The following is a 21,000-nucleotide window of genomic DNA, read 5'->3' as shown; positions in this document are numbered from 1 at the left end:
ACAGCTGTGACTGAGTGTCTGGCTGGCTCCAGTCCCCAGGCCCAGCACAGCGCGTCAGGCGGGGGCTTCATGTCTTCGTTAGCTCAGTCCCCAGAGCAGACACATGGCTGGCATCCAGGCGAGGAGATGAAGAGAGCCAGGCACTGCTGCCAAGCAAGTCCCTTACTGCATAGGGTCTGGAGACGGAAACCTGGCTCACCTTCCACCCGGTCATGGTCTGACTGTGCCCCATGCTCTCTGGGAGCCAAAGGGAGCTGCAGGGCTTCAGATCTGACCCCCAACTTCTCTATCCCCCTCACACTCCCAACACACCTCAGTTTTATTTTCTCCCAGTGAATGTTCATTTTGGATCCCCAGAGGTCTTAGGGTATGGATGGGGAGCCTTCATTCCACAGGGCAGATGCTGAAGCAGGACTAGATCAGTTGTCCCTACTCCAGTTTTATCCCAATCCTATTCTCCCAACTCCAGAAGAAGGATGGTTAGCTGTTTTGTAACTAGAATTTGAACCCTCTGCAAAATATTCCAAAAGAGCTAAAGCGAACCTTCAGCTACTCAGTCACCTTACAACCCAAACCCACTCCACAGAAAAGGAATGGAGAATGCAAATGCGTGTGAGCAGAAAGAGTCAAGAGAGGGGCCCTTGAAAGCCAGTTTGGGAGTGATTCACATGGAGAGGGAAGCGCTGTATGAAGTGACTGTCTCCAGAGAGCCCGCCGCCAGCCCTGGGGAGATGTGACCAGGTGTAGAGGTTTGGGGGCAGATGGGCTGGCATCTCTCCGTGCTCATCCCCAAGAGCAAAAGGGGTAGGGGTGGGGGGGCAAAGCAGAGCAAGGCTTCCATCTTCACTGCAAACTGGCAATCTGGCCCCTTTTCCCAGTCATTACACATCCTCGGAAGGAAATGAAAGTACCCGCCAGTTGGAAGGAAGCCTGAGAAAGAGCAAGTTCAATCCAATTAGAATTGGATTCAATCAAATTTAAGAAGGAAATTCCATTCAAACCAGAGCATCATTAAGGCAGCAGTTGAAGAGAATTTGTTAGCTTGAGAGCCCCCAGGTCTCCCCATTCAAAAGTTCCCTAGGCCCCTCCCAGGCCCAACCCCATTTCATCATAAAAATGGTGCGGTGCTAAAACCTGTGCTCTCCCATGCAGCACTGGCGAAATGCAAATACCATACACTGAATGTGGCAGGAGAGCCACCTCCATTCCTGAGGGGAGTCTAGAGCCTTTCAAGGTGGTTTCTGCAGACTCCTGCCCTGAACTACATCTTTACTGCTGAAAGAAGGAGAAATCCTGTCTCTAAGAATTAACCACGATGCCCAATGCAACACACACACACACACACACACACCCCACAAAGGGCCCCATTTCCCATCGGCTGAATATCAAATACAGAAATGCTCCTACATACTGTTTGAGAAACAAAGGCACAGACTCGCTTTGAGAGTTGAGAACTAGCCTTCATGATTGCCTCCTTCTGCTGCCAGCCCCCTCCTTGCTCGGAAAGTGAAATTGAAGTCAGAGAGAAAACAAGGACAGAATCATGGAAAACAGAAAAGAAGTAGCCATTCTTTCAGAAACTTTTCAATAGGTCCCACTTCCAGCAAAGCCCAATTCAATTCCAATGTCTATTTATTATTACCGTACGCTGAATGCATCATTTAACTTTTAAATCATCTTGATTTTATACATTTCCCCATTCTGATTAGATTTCTTTTTTAACCTAAAGCGCAGTCCCCAGGACATTTTCTTGTGTTTGGAATCCTCATTTGTCCCTATGTGGGAAAGAACTTTCTCTAGATTAGAAATCCCTCCAGGCAGCTAAGAGTGGCAGGACGAACCTTAATCATGAAAATAGAGATGGTGGAGATTGAATCCCGTGGGTCTTATATCAGTGGTATACTGGTAAATATTTAACAGTTGGCTCTTTGGGGAAAAAGCCCTGGTTTATAACATTTGCCTATTTTTATGGTTTAAATATTCATACCATGGTCAATTTCAAGCCACCAAGGAGCCATCACTGAAGCCAGAGTTGGGAAGAGACGTACACAGGTGACTGTCGGGAGATTCTGTGGGTGAGCAGGCTTCAGCACACCACTGCTCCTAACACCTTTTGTCACCCAGAGGCTCTTGAGATTTTTTTCAGCTTCTGCCCAATACTGAGGGAAATGAAAATGCATGTTCCATACTGTTGGGGGTGGATTTGGGTTGCTGTTTGGAAGGAGTTTCCAGGTCATTGGAGAACAGTTGTTATCAAAGGCAAAGCCTGTGATGATGATGCGGGGGGGAAAAAGGGAAGTGGGGTTTATCCCCTCCGGTGATTCCTTCCATTCCTATGAGACTAAGACAAAACCTGAGATGACTAGAGAAAGCTGTCTGTGAATAGGGGTCTACGGGCGGGCTTCCGAGCACAGAGCAATTAATGCTTTCGTTTCCTCTTATCTCCATTGCTCCTTCATGCTGGCCGGCTCCCTCCTTCCATGCGCTCCCCTGCCCTACCCACTCCACTCTCTCTCACCAGAGAGTTTTCCAAAGAGAGGGAGAAGGCCAAGGCTCGGGGAGATTTCCAAAAGCTGCGGGAGAAGCAGCAGCTGGAAGAGGACCTGAAAGGCTACCTGGACTGGATCACTCAGGCAGAAGACATCGACCCTGAGAACGAGGACGAAGGCATGGATGAGGAGAAACCCCGAAACAGTGAGCAGCATCTTCTGTCTTGGGCTGGGTCCTGAGGGACGGAGGGGACAGCAGGGAGGACAGCAAAAACCTTTTACCGCCAACCTTTCTTTACAGTTTGTCTTCCTGGAGTAACATTTGTTTCATAGGCTGCAATCATTTGAAATGAGTCACAGATATAAAATAGTTGCTGCTGATCTATAAAGCCTCATATTCCCTTTAGGATCTTTGATCTTAAAGACACGTGAGATTTTGCTACGGCGGACTCTGTATCAGAGTTTCTCCTCCAGGCCCCATCTCTGGGGACAGAGGAGCTGGCTTCCTGTTCCAGGCTTGTTCAAAAGGAACAATTTCCACCAAGCAGCTACCTGGAAAGCAGGATTCTCACCCCTTTGCTGTAGACTTCCAAGCACCATTGTGCTTTCTTATAGGAAAAGGAGCCAAAAGTTTCTCTTAAAGAAGTGAGAGTCAAAGATTTGGGGAAGTACTAAATGGGAAGATTGAGGAAGCCCAGAGGCATTTGATAGAATGCAATTAGATTATAGAAACTGAGCCAAATCCCTTCCTCTGGGGTTGCACAGAGCAGATTGTTGGATCGACTATGGCTGCGATAGAAATGAGAGTGACAGATGATAGTGACTTGTAAGCGCAGGGAAGATGATGAATCATGGAAACCCAGGCTCTCATCAGATAAGCCCAGTGGTTCTCAAAGTGTGGTCCCTGCTTCCACCTGGGAACTTGCCAGAGAAGCACATTCTTAGGCTGCATTTCAGGTCTACTGACTCAGAAGCACTGGGGTGGAGCCCAGCAATCGGTCTGAAGCCCACAGGTGACTGTGCTGCAGGGTGACTTTGAGCACCACTGGGTTAGCTCTAGCTACTCTTCCTGCGTCATTGCCCTTGAGCAATGTGACTCTGCCACACTCGCTGCTCCTCTTTCTATGTGCATCTTCCCCTTTCGTTGCACGTGTTTGAAAAGTGCATTTCTGTCCTCGAGCAGCCTAACTTAGAACTGTGTTCCTAAATATTGAGCATCTGGGGTGGTCAGGAACCAAACAGCTTAAATAGCCACCCAAGGCACTTGCTGTTTTGGAGTCAGGCAGGTAAGAGCAGAAAGCCAAAAACACTCCTTGAGCGGAGAGGGAAATGACAAGACCCACTGAGGCTCAGGGAAACTGACCGAGGGAAAGCAGGATGTCGTTACTGAGCAAATGCTTCTCTCCTTGAGGAGGCCAGGAAGACTGCACTGTCAGGAGAGCTGACCCAGAGAAAATTACAGTCTTCCCGTCAGTACGTAGGCGTGTGAGTACATACATACACAAGCACATACATGGAAATACAGTGAGGCTCGTTTGTCGGCCTTGTGAGCAGACATTAGTGATGTCCCCGTGTTCAAACTCCTGAACTGATTGGTGTGTGTTTCTACTCATCAGTATCTGCGTTTGAACTGGGAATCTAGAGAAGGGACAGGTGGGGAAGGAAGGGAAGGAGACAGCCAGCAGTACAGCACATCTATCAACTGTTCTCTTTCTGATAACTCTGCTCAAGGTACAAATACAAAATTAAAACACACGAGCAACAGGGACTGGTAACAACATAATTTAATAACCTAGGAGGCCTTCGCGCTCTACTGAGTCATTTTGCAAGTTGGAAGACAAGGCCTTCAATGGATTATAACAATGAACAATGATGCCATTGAGGGTCTTTCTGGAAGAAACGCTTGGCAGATTCTATTACAGTGTTGATGGAGCTGTGGAGTAGTTAATTAGCTCGCGGCACTGAGGGGAGTGGTAAATAAATAAGGTGGCTTGTGAGCCGCAGAGGAGCTTACCTCTGAACACAGGAACTGGCACTTTGGCCCTTGTCTCCAGCCTAAGTCAGGAGGGAGCCCCAAGCTCCTGATCAATGCTAATGAGCAGGTTTCTTAGCACGTTATTGAAAATGTGCGGTACCCATTACCTGCTTAGTGGTCAGTTGCTGTCTACACACACATAGTTATTCTGTTCTCTGCCTAAAGCAAGAGCTCCCAAGAAGTGTGCTGCTTCCCTGTCCTGACCATTAAGTAAATAAATTCCAAAGAGTTCCCAGTGTGGAGAATTCTTTGCTGCTGGAGCAGATCATTGGGACGAGGCCCACCTACCCACATTTCTGGCCCAGTGGACAGACCCTCTGCCAAGATTTTCATAAAACCCGAATACGGGTGCAGTCAGACTCTGGAGACTGTTGTTCCTCCCACCGTGTACTTTCCTGACGGCTGGAGGAGTCATTGGTGTCTGCTTCTTGTCCTCAGCCAGCCTTCCCGAGGAGAATGGACTGGGGGTCTGCCTCCTTCAATTGTAGAAATGGTGGCAGAAAAATTCTAGGGGGATGGAGAAAGGGAATGCATGTATAAAACGCAGGATATAGAGTACAATAGACACATTTCACATGCAGTGAAATGAAGGGGAGAGACTCAGTAATGGAGCCAGGACACGAGTCCAAAGGACTGTGTCTATTGGGGTAGCCCAATTAAAAGCAGTTGATGTAATTAATTATTAGGGAATTGGCAACCTAGCAGACTTTCAGGAAAGGCAAGCCCATGTCTCAGAAATGGTAGTCTGTCTTCAGAACTTCATAGCATGCCCTTTGAAACAAACGCAAGGGGAGAAATGCTGCTATAAATTATATGTGTGTTTCAATTAAAGTAGTGTCTTAGTCTTTGAAATTGCTAAAAGATTACAATACAGGGTATTTGCCAGTTCTTATCAGCTCAAAAACTAAGCAGTCTTTTAAGAAAAAAGGCATCATCACTCTTCATCAGCAGCTCTGGCAACTTCTGCTTTTACCCTGGGCAGAAGTCCTGTCTGCACTCACGAGATGCCACTGGTGTAAGACGTTGCTGAGAAAGAGGTGGCTCCAGTGCAGGAGCAATTCAGTGACACATCATTACATGGTAGCTGAGCATACCTGCAGGAGCCCAATTACTCATTTTTCCTGGGAAAAGCTACAAAAACCATGGAGGAAATCACAAGAATAGTGATAAGGAAGACAGCAGAGAGAAAGGGCATAGTTAGGAAGCGTTTCTCTAAGTTATTAGCGATGTAGCCAGTAAACTACATACAAAAATATATTCTGGTTCATCCGTTCTCCCACCATCCATCCACCAATGGAAGGTCTGCTCCACACCAGGGATGTGGCAATGAACAAAATAGTCAAATATCCCTGCCCGCAACTTACCTTCTAGTGGGGAGACAGACAATAAACAGTATGTCAGACAGTGATAAGTACCATGGAGAAAGATGAAACAGCAAAGGGGACAGAGTGTTGAGAGATTGTAATTTAGGTAGGGTTGCCAGGAAATATCTCACCGGGAAAATGGCATTTGAATAAAGACTTGAAGGCAATAGGAAATGAGCCATCTAGATATTTGGGAAAAGAGCATCCTGGCAGAGGGAGCAGCTGGTGGGAAGGCCTCAGGCAGGAGCAGGGCTGACACATTAGAGGGACAGAGAGGAGGCTCCTGTGACTGGAGAGGGAGAACAAAGGAGAGAAAAGTAGGCGATGAGGTCCAAGTAACCAGGAAGTACATCATAGCGTCACTGTAAGGACTTGGACTTTACTAGGAGTGAGCGAAGAAGCCACTGGGGGTTTGGAGCTGAGAAGTGACATGATTTGACCCAGGTTTAATAGGAGGCCCCCTGGCGACCACATGCAGAATGGAATGGAGGTGCGGAAAGGTGAAGCCAAGAACGATGGAGGAGGTACCTCGTCCTGGTAACAGTGAGGTGATGCAATCAGGCTCCCCTGCCCTGGTAACAATGGGGTGATACAGGCTCCAGAATGACATCATTCACTGATGTATCAGATATGGGATGTGAATGAGAGAAGTTAGGAGATTGCAAGGTGATTGTCCTAAACAGATAAAGGACAATGACCTTGCAACCTCCCTAACTCCCTAAGCAGACATTCCTGCCCTGACACCTACTCCTCTCACAGCTTATTGATACAGGGAAGACTGTGAGAGGAGTAGGTCTCGGGGCAGGAACATCAGGAAAGCCATCTTGGACTTCACATTTGAAATACCTATTTGATATCCAAGTGCAGATGGTGAGTAGGCAACTAGGAATTCACCTGAGTCCAGGAGAGAGCTCTGGGACAGAATTATAAAGTGAGAAGTCCACAACATATAGAAGGCATTTAAACCCATTTGCCTGGATGAGATCACTTAGGGAGTAGTGTAGACAGACGTGAGATGAGGGTGGAACCTGGCTCCCCATGTCTGGAGGCTGGGTGATGAGGCAGAACCAGCAGAGGAGACGTAGGCAGGTGTGGCAGAGAGGGAGGAGGGAAGACATGGCAGGGGCAGTGCTGCTGAGAAGGCCAGTCAGGTGAGCGCAGGGAGCTCGTCATTCGGCTCCTCAGGGCGGGGTCACTGCTGCCCTGACAAGAGCTGCCTGGTGCAAGGGTAGCAGCCAAAACTGGAGGGCAAACAGGGTCTTCTTTCATGAGTGTCTTGAGTCTGGAGACTGCCCAGGATGAAATCAAACATTGTTCTGCAGACCTCCTGTTGTTGGCACAGCCTCGCTGCCAGCCACCTGAGGGTTTCCCAAAAGGGGTGAGGGGAAGACACATAATCCAGCCTACCTGGGGCCCTAATGCATCAGTGTCTAGAGCCCAGCCCTTCGCTATATCTCCCTCTGCAATTGGTTACAGACAGTTATGGGGAAAAGGAGAACATGATAGGGCCATTTCAGGGCCCAAAAGACAGGAGACACAAGGAAGGGGTGCGCTTGCATCTTGCTCCCCTTTGTGTCACTTCCAGAGTGGGCAGCCAATTGGGCCTCGGCCTCTCCTCTCTGGTAACGACTAGAGTAACAGCGAGAACTTTGCCCACCCTTCGAGCAGCAGTGAGCACCCCTTTTGAAGGTGCCAATTGCAAAATGATCCCTGCTGCACAGGGGTCATTGTCATCAGTAGAAATGCGCTGTTTGAAGGCACAGGGTCCGTTTTCTGGCTTGAATGTTGAGTCTGATAGAAAGCCAAGTGTTAAAGGGAGACACCACAAAGATAAAGATAGGAATTTCTTCTTTCTGTCTCCTCCTGAAGATCCAAAAAGGGCATTTACTAAACGTCTATCCATATAGTAATCTCTCTCTCTCTCATGTCATCAAGACTATGTGAATGCAGTCCCAGTCCTTTAAAGCTTGCAGCCTAAGACAGACAAGTATGGGGATGAGGGCATAAAAGACAGACAGACGGTGGAACCCAAACACTGAATTTCCACACTCATAAGCAGGATTAAATATTTACACCAGTGCTATTCAGACATGGACTCGGGAGCCACTTGGGCAATTATTATCAACAAGATCGCTGCCGCCTGCTGCCTGCCCTGCAGAGTCCAGGATAGTGTGTATTTGAAATCTGGAAATTTGACAGCTTACGAGAGCTGCAGGTTACCCTTGAAAGGGCCCCTGGGGCTTGCGAACAGTAATCTGAGTATCACTGAATTCCATTATATACAAGGGCATGTGCATGATTATCAGAGCCTTTTCTTTACATTTCCATCAGTACAGTTGGTGTTTACATTGGACTGAGCTCGTAGCCATGGGTAGCCACATGCCTAGATTTCTGTCACAGAACCCCACCAAGCAATCTGACTCAGACAGCATGAGAAGCAGCACTAACGATGGTTTTCTCCTGGACTCCTTTCCTCGCTACTTTGCACCCTTAAGTTACCGTGTGTTGGAGGGCCACCCTGACCCCATGCCACTCGGTGAGAGCAGGTGCCTCTGTGCAGACCCCAGATATCATTTCTGTTCCTCCCTTTAACTTTCAGCTGGTCCTAATCAGAGCCCTAAAATGTTAGTGCAGGGAAATTGCCACAGATGTCAGGCGAGGAAGCTGGTGTCCAAGATGGGGAACAACTCACCAGGACTAATTATTAGAGAAGTTAGGATTAAACCCAGGTGCTCTCTGTCCCCACACAGGACTCTCCACCGCACTGTGGAGCTTCTCGAAGAAGCCTTGTGAGGCCTCGGACAGAGGCCCTCTCAGCTGTCCCTCTGTTCCCGTGCTCCTTGGGCACGAACCCTTCTTTGCATGTGCTCTGGGCTACAAGGTGAGGGCCGCAGCCGGCTGCCTCTAACTCACACTATGTCTCTGCTGCTGACACAGCCCAGGGTTTGGGAACATTATCACACATGTAAATCACATGACCACAGGAGATTGTGAGGCATGTGTAGGAATGAGTTCTGGCACAGCGCTTTCCTCCTGGCCCAGAGCTCACAACAGGGAAGCCCGGACCGTCACTGGACTTCTGTTGTTCAGAAGTAACTTCCTTGAGGCCTCCTTAATGACTTCCTCTCAACGTGCTTTCATGTACACCTCTGCTCCCCAATAGCTCTCAATCATTCTCCACTCTGGAAAATGCCATTTAAAAACAGGCGAACAGGCATGGAACTCCTGTAAGCAGGGACAGCAGCAAGGGTAGGAAAACTGCAGTGCTGTGGGAAAGTGTTGGGAGCTTGTGAGAAATGAGAGGGTGCTGTGCCCTGCAGACGATAGTGGTTACTAGGAGTTGCTATCCCCGGGGACTCTGGTAGTAATCAATATCCCTGGGTGGGTCTCAGGTGTTCAGTACCTCACTTGTAGAATCAGGTTGTAACAGGGACCTTGGTGCAGGTATGGCATTGGGTGTCACATCTGCTGTCTGGCCCCAGAAGTTTGCAGATGCATTGCCCAGCCCACGGAGCCATGGAAGAGCTACCTGAGGGGCCGTGCTGAGTGTGCAGTGAGAAGTAGGCATACAACCCAATCTCAGTGAGCTGCCATACATTGCTTAAAGCAAAACCGGCTATGGGTAAAGCTTGCTAATGTCAAGCTGTCAGGAGGCCATGACAGGCTTCCCATTGAATGACGGCTATACGCTCCTGGAGGAATGGGCAGGTGAAAGCCACATAGAATTTTGACAGGAGACTCATGGCCTGCCCACAGCCGCATTAGGTCAGCATAAAGGGGTTTGAATGGTCTATCCAGGCATGGGTAACAAAGGCTTTCCTGGGCTGGAAGGCAGAGGCAGGACGGGGCGGGGCCAGAAGGAACGTGTCTTTTCCTTGCATGTAAGGGGGCGGGACATAGATGACCTCACTTCATCTTCCCTAAGATCATCGCATGTGGGTACTAATAGCCCGATTCTGTAGTTGGGGAAGCTGAAGCTCAAAGAAGTTGGCTTATTCACGTCATGCAGCTCGAATGTCGTACGTAATCTCAGGTAGTTACATAAGCCTTGAATCCAGTTCTAACTCAGTACCACACTCCTCAGCGATAGGCTGTCTTCCTCCTCCAACCAGAGGGGAGCTAGAAGAAGGCCCCTCTGGTCCCCCAGCCAGAGTCACCTCTCCATCTCCTTTGTTACATTTGTCACCCCCAGTCTGATATGCAAAGCAGGTTAGAGGAAAGGAGGAAAAGAGAGGCAGGAAGAACTGATTTTAAATGTTAACGTAAAGGAACATGAGTTTGATTTTCTTTAAAAGGGAGAGAGAAAAGAACTTTATGATTATAAGAACTATGTTGGAAGCATGAAAGCAAGTTATGGCATTATCTTGCTCAAGAAAAAAAAAGAAAGAAAGATAGTTAACTGAGAGCAAACACCTCCATTTGGAATGGTTTATGGGATGGTTTATGAGGGGGCATATCAATTACATGACCTAGCAGAGCTTCCTTTTGAACTTGATTCGAGGAGGGTGTGGGTGACCCAGAGCGCTCCAGAATGGAGTCTTGTAGCTACCTGACCACCCACTCTCCTGCCTTGGAAGGTACACCGCAAGAAGGAACGGGCTATAATCTGCCTCTGATGACGCAGGGTTGTGCAGTGCTGCAGGCCATCACTTCTGAGCCTCTGACACTCCAGGAACCTCAATACCGTGGGAACCCAGAGGGCTTCTCTGGCCAGGGACAACCTCACAGAGGGGTTTATATGTGGTATCTTTGGAGAAGTCCTGTCAACTCCTCGAAGCCACAAAACCCTTGACAAATGGCTCTGCCCACTCAGCCTCACCCAGGTGGACACCAGCAAAGTGCTGCTTTGACTTGAATGTGGTGCTTTGCACACAGGCCCACACCCGGGGCTGAGAGGAGCTCAGCAGAAGGATCGAAGGGGAGACGAATCATCTTAAATTTACCTTTGATCCATTTCCTATGACCACCAGTGCTCAGCTCCAAACAGAGCGACCCACGGTCCAGTTGCCCTTGGCTCCCGCCCCAACGCTCCCCTCCCTTCCACATAAACATGGGAGATAAAAACCACATGTCATATCAAGATACATTATCTGTCAGAAGGCTGTTAGTGGAGGAGAGAAAGTGACAGCTCCTGCCTCTGTCATTTCTTGCTGATGTGGAAAATCATCATCTGGTAATGGAGGGAGATTAGCTACATACTGAATTTCTATCACTGGGGCACATGGCGTGGAGGGGAGCAGTGGAAAATGCACAGAAACTGGGATCGCTGGCCGTGGAATAAGAGACCGCTTGGGGGAGACCACTTGGAGTCCCACACATCAGACTGTCCTGCTTGTTTGAGAGAGACACTTGTCCATTCATTCACTCAACACATATTAAGTACCAACTGGGCACTCAGAATACCAAGACAAATAACCCAATCTGTGTCCTAAGGGGACTTACAGCCTAGTTAAGGAGACAGAGGCACAAATAAAGAGGTTACAGCAATGAGTTGGAGGTGTGAACGAGGTACTGGAGAAGTACAGAGGAGAAAGAATAGGGTCTAGAAGAGGATGGAGGGCTTCCCACCCAGAGAATGATTCCTGAGGGGCCGTGTCAGTCAGGGCAGGCTAATTATTGTACTAAGAACCCCAGCTCAGGTCTCAGTTGCATCTTACAGTGAAGGCTGCTTCTGCCCCACAGATCACTGTGGGCTCCATGTTAGCAGGAGGGGAAGTTCACTTCCACCGTCTTCAGGGACCAAGGCTCCGTCCCTCCAGTGGCCGCAGAGGTGTCCCTGGCTCCCTGCATCTGGACCGCAGAGGGAAGAAGAGGGAGCAGGGCAGGGCATGCGGGAGGGTTTGGAGGCCAGGCCTGGGTGTGTGGGCATCATTCCCACCCGCACTCCATTGGCCAGAACACAGTTATCAGCGCCATTTGGCTTCCAGGGGGCTGGGAAACGATCCACCTGAGTGCCTAGGGGGCATGGTGGCTGCACTGGAAGGCACATAGCAGGTTTCAGCACTGTCAGAACAAAGCACAAAGGGGCTCAAAGGTAACTTAGTGGGAAATGGGCAAGGGCTCCAGGAACACAACAAGCAGTTTTGGCGCTTTCCAAACACCTGGCTTCAAGCCTAAACTTGGACTTCACTAAAAAGGCCCTCAACTTTCCACCAGCAGGACATGCGGTGACAGTCAGCACCACCCCTCCTCACTGACAGGAAGAACAGGTAATTGTGTTCGCACGTAAGACCCTATTGTCAAATCACAGTCCAGGACTGAGGGGCTCCTGCGGAGGCCATGGGGAGACCAAAGGAAAGGAGTAGGGTGACTTGCCCCAGAGGATACCTCCAAATAGCCTGGGCAGGAATTGGGAAGAAAGATTGAGCCATGAACTCAGATGCATAAAAATATACATTGTTTGCAATTTAGACTTAATTCATATTAGTTCATTAGACTGACCAAAATTACCCCCAGCAAAGAGATCTGCAGGGATAATTCACTAGACAGAGCTTTGATGAAAGGTGTTTAAAGGTTTATCCTGTCCAAAAATATATATTTGAATGGTGATAAGGTCCTTCAGTGTTGTTTTCTTTTACCAGAAAAAAAAAAAAGTAGGATATTAGGATATTTTTTAAATGTCTGGACAGAGGAGATTTTGATGCTCCCTAAGTCATTTTCTAAAAATTGTTTGCCAAATGTACAGCTGGTTTTGATTAACATACCCTAAATCTTATTCAGAGAACTTCAGAGAATGCCTCCTATGCAGGGGTACAAACATTCCAAGATTAGAGGTCAAGAAAAAATAAAAACACAGGACAAAAGCTGTTAAAGAATTATTACACTTCACTGAAACTTGTCTGTGCCTTTGTTTGGGAGTAATATATATATAATAGATCTGTTCTCAACAACTTACTGACGAGGTGAAAAGCACTAATTATAGGCTTGATAGGCTGACTTTAAGGGGAAAAGCCTTTGTTTACCTTCCCAATTCCAAGCTTCACATCAACCTGTGCAACCATTATATCTCATTTCAATGACTCATGAGATATGATAATGGTATCCAGTATCAGGCCAGTTATTATGTTAACAAAATTCTCTGAAAACAACAAAACACCACACACACACACACACACACACACACAATAAACATAGGCAAGGACAAATTTCTTATCTGGAATGTTCAGAATGAGAGTCTCATTATATTTATTAATACTTGCTCCAGATCCCTATCAGCTGAGGGCAGAGCCTCTGCTTGGTGTGAAAAGTAATGCCAGTGGGGGGCAGAGGATCCTAGCCCCTTGACCCACAGCTCATTCTGCCATTCTGCAATGACTGGGAAGTTGCTGTGGCCAGTTGCTGGCAAGCAGAGCACCCTAGGTTTTCACCAAGAAGATCCCAAGCTTCAGTAAAACTGTAGAGCTTCTTCTTGAGCCTCTTTGATGGTATAAAATCATGTATATTAATTATAATTTTCATAATCCCTTTATGAAAGGGATTTGAAATGGATTAATTTGATTATCCATTAAGTCATACGCTTTGATTAGATGAGTTGAGAGTGTAACAGTATGAGATGAATGACCCTCATCTTTCTCTCCAAACAGGATGCCAGAGTTTGGGGTTTGAACAATCATAGTATGTTGTAGTGGAATTCATAGAAGCCTGAGAAAAACAGGTCGCCTGACCTCCACTCCTCACTCAGTAACCAGTTGGCAATTTGCCTCTCTCAGTTTCCTCATTTGTGAAATGAGGGGTTGAATCAGACAGCTGCAAACATTCATTCCAGCTTTGTGTTTTGTTTCTACAATTCTAAGTTGACATACATTGTCTTGAGCCCTAATGGTCTGGACCAAACCTTGACCATTCCAGTGCATCAAACCCCAGAGAAAGGTAATTGAGTCTAGAAACCTGCAGTCCCCAGACTCCTGGGAGTTGTACTGGGTCTCCTGCAGGATTTCCTGAACACTGAAAGCCAGCTGGTTCTTCCAAATACCCTCCTGGCACCTATGTACCCTCTGCCCTCCCTGCCTGGAAAACTCAGCTCTACCATCTGCCTTTGGAACTGGCTCCCCTCAGGCGTGCCCTCCCTTTCTACCTTCCCTATAGTCCCCACCCCTGCTTCTCTCCCGACTCCCTCCTTTGTGCCCCCAGAATACCTATTCCATGCCTACGTAAGCACTTACGGTTATAGGTTATTATTGTATCTACTTACTTATCTATCTTACACTGTCTGCTGGGTTGGGGACCTCATGGGGCGGGAGGTTTTGCGTTTCCATCACTAGCACAGAGGTTGGTAGATAGGCAGTCAATGAATATTGGTTGGAAAAGGCATCAGGAATGGGGGGAGAAAAGCAGGGTCTCCCCCTGGAAGTCTTTGGAATTCTGCCACTAGGAACAGATGACTTGGGCCTGTCTTGTCACTGTCAGATCTAAAACTAGATAGGGTCAGATCTGGTCCAGCACAGGATATGTAGTGAGTCAGACACGCAGATTAATTCTTCATCCTCCATTTCTTGTCTGTCCATACTTCTTTCTAACTTCTGGGAGAAGACAGAAATATTCTGCAACATTTTACTTCATGTACTCACCTCTTCTCCCCTTTCTTCCTCAGATACATCCAGAGAAGTACTGGAAATATCCTTGTTTTATTTCTGTCTCAATGAGGCCAGCTAGCCAGCTAAGAATGGCAGTCAGGAAATGGTTAAGAGAATACTAAGAATAAATTCCTCGTTGCTTCTTTAGGACCAGAAAGCTGAATACGTTTAAGGCTTGAAAAGGTCAACTGCCTTCCAAGGGGGCAGAGGTTTGATTCCATCCATTATGTGGTCTTTGGCATAATGCTCATTTCATTCACTGGCTGCAATGGAGATTTATGGAGTAAATGTTATCACAAGCTGAGACTTAATGAGATCTCAACTGTATCTCCTGGATGTAGTGGAAAGCAACCATTTTGGTAATAAATACAGAACAGCATCTAATTTGTAAATTCCTCTTTCCGTTGCTAAGTTTAATCAGATCAGTGAAACTGAAGGGAATTGTTGATGACCAAAAATTATTTTCCATGCCTTACTCTGGCCAGGAAACATTACTCTTAATGAAAACGGCATGTTGCTCTGACGATGGTGGGGATGACATTTGTCATTAGACTAACCCAATCGTTGCATATTAAACATTATGTTTAGAACAAAATCTATTTAAAACCAAACTGAAACTGAGGCCCCATATCACTCTGTTAACTAGTGTCACTGCTTCATAGAAGCAAAAATTCTTTCCAAATAGGCTACACAAGTCTGTAGCAGTGGCCATTCTGAAAGGGCTCCTGAGTCATATCAGTTCGTCCTGACCTGACTGAAGCATCCAGAGTTAGGCTGGTCGGATCACCACGGCCAGACTGTGCTCACATAACCTCTCTGACATGGCAGAGAGCAGGTTAAGAGAGCAGAACGCAGTCTCTGGCATCTCCTTGGTTTAGCTTAGGGTTAAAACAAAGAATTAAAACAGCACAAAAGGGAAGCTAGCATGGCTCTCTTTTTTTTCAGTTGTGCTTAAATATTTTTTTATCATTACTTCATACTTAAAGATTTTTACAAATTATCTTCTCATAAAAGTTGCTAAACATGTCCAGGGCAGGGACCATGTCACAGCAAGTTACTGTTAGTACACAGTAGGAGCTTCATGAATATTCTATGAAAGGACTGTGAGCAATGATGAAGACATCTGGGACTTGGTGACCCCAAAGGGAACATGGCTAACTTCGGCCATCCTTAGGGACTGGCCTTGAGAACACATATGTCATCACCAATAAGTGTCCAGACTCCAGATGACCTTTGAGATGCAAAGCAAGTGACCCTAGGGTTCTCTTCTTTGGCCTGTGTTTTGCTTTTTCATTCCCTAATAAATATATTCAGTGTCCAGGCATTCTATACACAGAGTATTACTCTTGAATATTATAGATGACAGCTACCACTTATGAAGCACCTCTGCTAACTCATGTTACCTTTAATGTTCACTTAACCCTCCCAGAGTGGTATTGTTAGCTCTTTTTCTCAGATGAAAAAGAGGAAGTTCAGCTCATTTGCCCAAGGCCACATAGCCCATAAGGGGCTGAGTCAGGACTCACACCCAGGGCAGTGTGACTATAATGCAGGAAAGAGTGAGCACAAAGGACAAGGTCCCCTGAAGTACCTGCCGATAGGAAGGTAAGGTGGGGATTGGGGGCAGGGGAAGAAGACCCTGGAAAGGAAGTCAGGAGGCCTGATACCTAGTCTCAGCTTTCACACTCTGTGACCTCGAACAAACCCTTCCCTCACTGAGCCTCAATTCCCTAATACATAAAGGTAATAGTCAAATAATCTCTGGTTTTCTATAAATTCTTGAGCATTCTGATCCTAGAAACTCCCTCTGCCACTGTCTTTTCCTTTGAGTCCTATATTCCAGAAGTGATGGGTGGCTGGGCCAGGGAGAGAATGTCCTCGTTTTGCAGACACTGGCTCTCCCTGTCTTGGCCGGGTGGCAGGTGGCTACAAGAGAGAAGTATCTTTGGTGTAAAAGCTCGGTATGGCCTCTCTCCAGCATCCGGCAGCTGACCTCTTCGTGGCCCATACTGTCTTGCCCTTTCCCAGAGCCCAATATCCTGTAACTCTGTGTTTGCCTTGAAAGCATCAAACCGAAGAATCTCCACCCTGGAAAGTGTCCCAGAGGCTCTCTCCTTCTCCCCTCAGGTCCCCATCTATGCATGAAACTCCTCTACAGCATCTTCCCCACCTTTCTTGAACACTCTGTGGTAGCAACTCACCAGGTCACAAGAAAACTCTTCCATTTTTGCGCAATTCCAGTTGTTAGAAAATTCTCCCTTCTGAGCTGACACCTGGGGCTTTTTAACTTCCATACACTGTTCTGAGGTGTTGTAGGTGTAACATAGGTGTAACAGGCGTCCTCCCAACAGCACTGTTAATCGTCCTCGAGGGGGCTAACCCCCACCCCCACCCCCCACCCTTGCACTAATTGCTTCTCTGTCTCTGCTCTCCCTCCTGCCTTATGTTCTGGTAGGGACGTGCTTTTGAGATCATTGCCCACTTCTTGTCATTGATCCTCCCAGTAACCCAGGAGGGAAGCACTGAGCTGTTAAAACGATGCGTTCTTCCCAAACACTGAGTCAGTGCCGAGGTGGACCCTGGAACTCAGGACTCCTGACTGGCATATGTAGTTTCAGTGTCACCTCTCTCCTTCCCACACTTGGGATTTGATGCAGCCCCTCTTTCCTCACCACTGATGATCTCTGCCCTTGGTCCCTCCGTTCTACAGGAAGCTCACTCTCTCACAGAGTTATTGGAATAAAGAAAAGACCCCTGTCTCCTTTCTGCTGTCCCCAAATTAGGCATCATTCACTGTCTTCACAGCTTTTCACTTAACCATCAGATAAGGATTACTGCTGCACCAGCAGCTGCAAAAGCAACAGAGTTGCTTGAACCTGCCCAAGGTCCCCACGCCCCCACTGTGCAGTAACACCTGCTCGTCATGCAGTCCACACAACCAATCCCCTTCCTCACAGGAGAAGCCTGTGCATGTCCCACCAGCCATGGCCGTGATTCCATCCAAAAACCAGACTCTGTGTATCCTTTCCTTCCTCTGGGGTTCCTGGCCCAAGCCTGCAGCAGGCGTTCTCACAAACTCTAAGACTAAGAGGGTCTGTACTAGACGGACAGGCAGCATCTACCCAGCAGGAGGCCCCAGTGAATCCAAGGTCACCTGCATGTAGAGCCGATTTCTGGGACATTAACATTCCCATTTGCTGCCAGCGCCCTCAGGCCTTCTGCTTGTTGAAGACACCGTCCCTGTTCTCTAGGTTTCAAAAACCTTTTCTCCGTCCTAAAGGAAGAACAGTCAGCCTCCCCAACACGCCCAACTCTCCTGAGAAATTATAGAAGAGTTCTAAGATTAAGGAAAAGAGGGAGGAGGAATGAAGGGTAAATAGTGTCTTTGATTCAGAGTCCGTCTTGAGAGAAAGACTCTGGAGGGAGATGCTGCTCAATAGAATAATAAAAGTGACATTGTTCAGCATTAAAATCCATGTCTTTTGCACACTTGGTTTGGGGCTGCTTTCTCCTTCTCTGTGCCTGGTTCAGAGTCATCCCAGCTGCTGTGGGCAAGAGCAGGTGCTGCCCACCCGTGGCCACATCTTGAGCCCTCCCCTAAATAGCACAGGAGGGAAGAAGGAGCCTTGGAAGGGCGGCTGACTATGTGCACTCCGGTGCCCACTCTGATGAAACAGTGAGTGAATGAGTGAGTGAAGCACGCTGACCCTGGCCCCACCCCAGACATGCACATTCCTACCCCTCTGAGGATGAACAAGTAGAAGAAAGCGGCATGAGGTGTGTGCTCTGGTCCCAGCAGTGTTTGTGGCACGCCTTCCGTACCTCCAGGGGGAGTTCCGAGTCCTGCTCCCAGCCCTGCAGCACTTCCCATCTTGTGGCCCAGGAGGTCAGCTTGGTGTCAGAGAAGGTGCCATGTTTTCTGAAAGTTTTGGTGGAAATGCAAGGACAAGAGAGTAGAGCAGGGAAGGGCAGGTAGAGTTGGTGAGGTGGGACAATGGGAGCTGACTCTCACATCCGTTCCTGAGCAAGAGTCAGAGGCACGTGTGGCTGGGGAGCCACAGGGAGCAGAGGATAACACCCTTGTCCTCCTCGCTCTGTTCCCCTGAAGCCTGTCTCCTCGTCCGCAACTTGTGAATGAAGGCCCCTTCCCTGGCTGTGTGGATTAAACTGAGGTCATTTCACAAGTGCTCTAACACCACACAGTGCGGTACCTGTGTGCCCGAGTTCTACACTACATGGTACAAACGGTACATGTGTCTGGAAGCAGGATGCCGTGGGGTTTAAGAGGGTACAGTGGGCCCTAGAGGGAAAGAGAGTCTTGTGCACGAGAAGGCTCCCAGGGGAGGAGCACCTGGTAAGCACCCTGCATATGGCAGGCCGTCCACAAAATGGGGTCAAAGCAAGCTGACCAAGGGTGGCGTATTCTGGAGGCCAAGAGTAGAACCAAATGCCTGGTCCAAAGGGCAAATGCCAGATAGAAATGGAAAAGGAGGTTGGATAGGTAGAGGGAAAGCAAATTTCAGAGGGCCCTGGGAGACAGGCTGAGGGCTCTACATAGTAAGAGATTATGACGGGATATGAAGAGATGGTGCTGAGAGAATTCAGTGAGGGAAAGGACCTCTCTGTAGGCCCAGGTCCTGCCCCTCTCACAAACAATCAACAACCTGGTGTTTTATCACAGAGAATACTCCTCGCTTGTAAACGTCAGTTTCGTTTTTTTCAAGGTAAAATAAATCTTAGGAACCTCCTCTCAAACTTACAGCAAATGCTTGAAAATATCCCCTGGTGAGCAACTCCTAGTCTCTGAAGGCAACCAGGCCATTTTGGAAGTAGGCATGAGGGCTCCCCAACCCCATCCCCCCACCCCATCTAAGCAAACCTTTGCGGTGTCTTGTGGACCATGGTGCACGTTCTGGGCCCTTCAGCATCCCAGAACTGCCTCTGGCTGCTGCCCCTCTGACCGTGGCCCTGAGCTCTGACCGTCTGTACTGACAGGTGTGCCTGATGCTCAGGAGGGGATCACAGCCTCCCTGGGTCTTTGCCCATGCTGCTGAAGCACCTGTCAATAAAAGATGTGGGCGGTTCCAGTAGCAAGGTGGGCCAGGTAGACTGCACCCTTGGTCTTGCAACCAGGGCAAGAAGGAAGACAATACCAACTAGCAGCATCCAGCAGGCAGAGTTCACATAAACGCCACCAGTGGAAGCCGCCTAGAAATTTAAGGCAGTAATTTACTTGCATGCTGGCAGGGAAGACGAGCCTGAGACCCTTCCAAAGAAGTACTACCCCTTGGTCCAGGTGGCTCCCCCTCTGTGGGTACCCACGTCTTTCAAGATCGTGCTGGGCCTTGTAGGACCTCCTTGCAGGGCAAATGACCTGGGTCAAAATTATCTTGAGCAGCAGAAGAGTGAAGGAGAAGACAGAGCCCAAGAGAAAAGAGAAAATGAAAGCAAGCTCTGTGTAGCTGTTGTCACCAGCAAAGAACAGGCACACGTGTAAACCACTCACAGTGGAACTTCGGAATTCCAGACAAGGGAGGGAGATGAAGGAGGGAGACCTGGGCCTGTGCCCAGCTGTGATGACCAAGACTGGGCTTTCACCTGTCCATGATGTCAGTAAATGACACATGAAAACAGGAGGCAGCACTGGATTCTGGAAAGAGGACTAGACCTCTACCACTAACTAGCTGTGTGACCCTGGGCAAGTCACTGACCTTCTCTGGACCTGAATCTATCAAATGGAGGGCTGGCCTATTCATTCAACCCTGCTATACAGGTATGAGTCAGATCTCTTTTTTGCAGTGGGGAAACTGAGCCACAGAGGAGCAAAGTAACATATCCAAGGTCACATAGCTCCAAAGTGACAGAGCCAGGATTCAAACCCAGGTCACCTGGCTCCAGAGCCCATGCTCCTACCCATGCTGCTCTGCTTTGTCCCCTGCCCCCTTCATCCAGAAGTGCTGGCAAGGAGGCCCTCAGCGGATTATAGAATAAGTGGCTTTTCCCTTGACTCCCATCTGCACTTTCTGCCCCTCCTCCTAGTGGTACAAGCAGTCCTCTCCTGTGACTAGGAAAGGGTTTTATAAATTCATCCAGTACACACAGTAGCTGAGGGGCTGACTTAGTGTAACGTCCACCAAAGGCTCTACCTTATTAGCTGCCCACTTTGAATAAGTGACTTAATTCTCTAAGCCTCCATTGTCTAATCTGGAAAGTGGGAACTTATACTGGGGACAGATGGCCCCTCACAGGGTTGTTTTGAGACTTGAATCAGTTATATACATATGTAAAGTGCATGGAAGAGCAGTGGCATGTAGCAAGTGAGCAAAAACCTGAGCAATTGTTATTATTAAGACAGAAATCACTGATATTACTATTATGCTTCTCAAGGGTATTTGCACTCTGAGGGGACAAGGCCCTAAAAATGAAGCAATTACCGGTAAACATCATTGGACTGGAGAAGGATTGGGGACAAAAGTCATTCTCTGTCCCTTTCATACCATGTTGGTGACCACCTAGTTTCCAGAGGAATCCTACACAGA

At 48.1% G+C, this 21,000-nt stretch overlaps 1 protein-coding gene across 39 annotated transcripts in view; it reads left to right on the top strand.

Annotated features, from left to right (window-relative positions):
- Positions 1-21,000, top strand: part of CACNA1C (calcium voltage-gated channel subunit alpha1 C) — a 727,463-nt gene that overhangs the window by 561,394 nt on the left and 145,069 nt on the right. For all 39 annotated transcript variants that reach the window (XM_074325148.1, XM_074325146.1, XM_019757254.2 and 36 more), the window contains one exon: positions 2,522-2,694. In XM_074325148.1, coding sequence (XP_074181249.1) covers positions 2,522-2,694 — 173 coding nt within the window. The remainder of the gene's footprint in view (positions 1-2,521; positions 2,695-21,000) is intronic.

This window comes from Rhinolophus sinicus, linkage group LG02 (genome assembly GCF_036562045.2).
Source record: "Rhinolophus sinicus isolate RSC01 linkage group LG02, ASM3656204v1, whole genome shotgun sequence".
In the NCBI taxonomy this organism is placed as follows: domain Eukaryota; kingdom Metazoa; phylum Chordata; class Mammalia; order Chiroptera; family Rhinolophidae; genus Rhinolophus; species Rhinolophus sinicus.
Note: the sequence above shows the minus strand (reverse complement) of the source record. Positions and strands in the feature narration are given on the sequence as shown.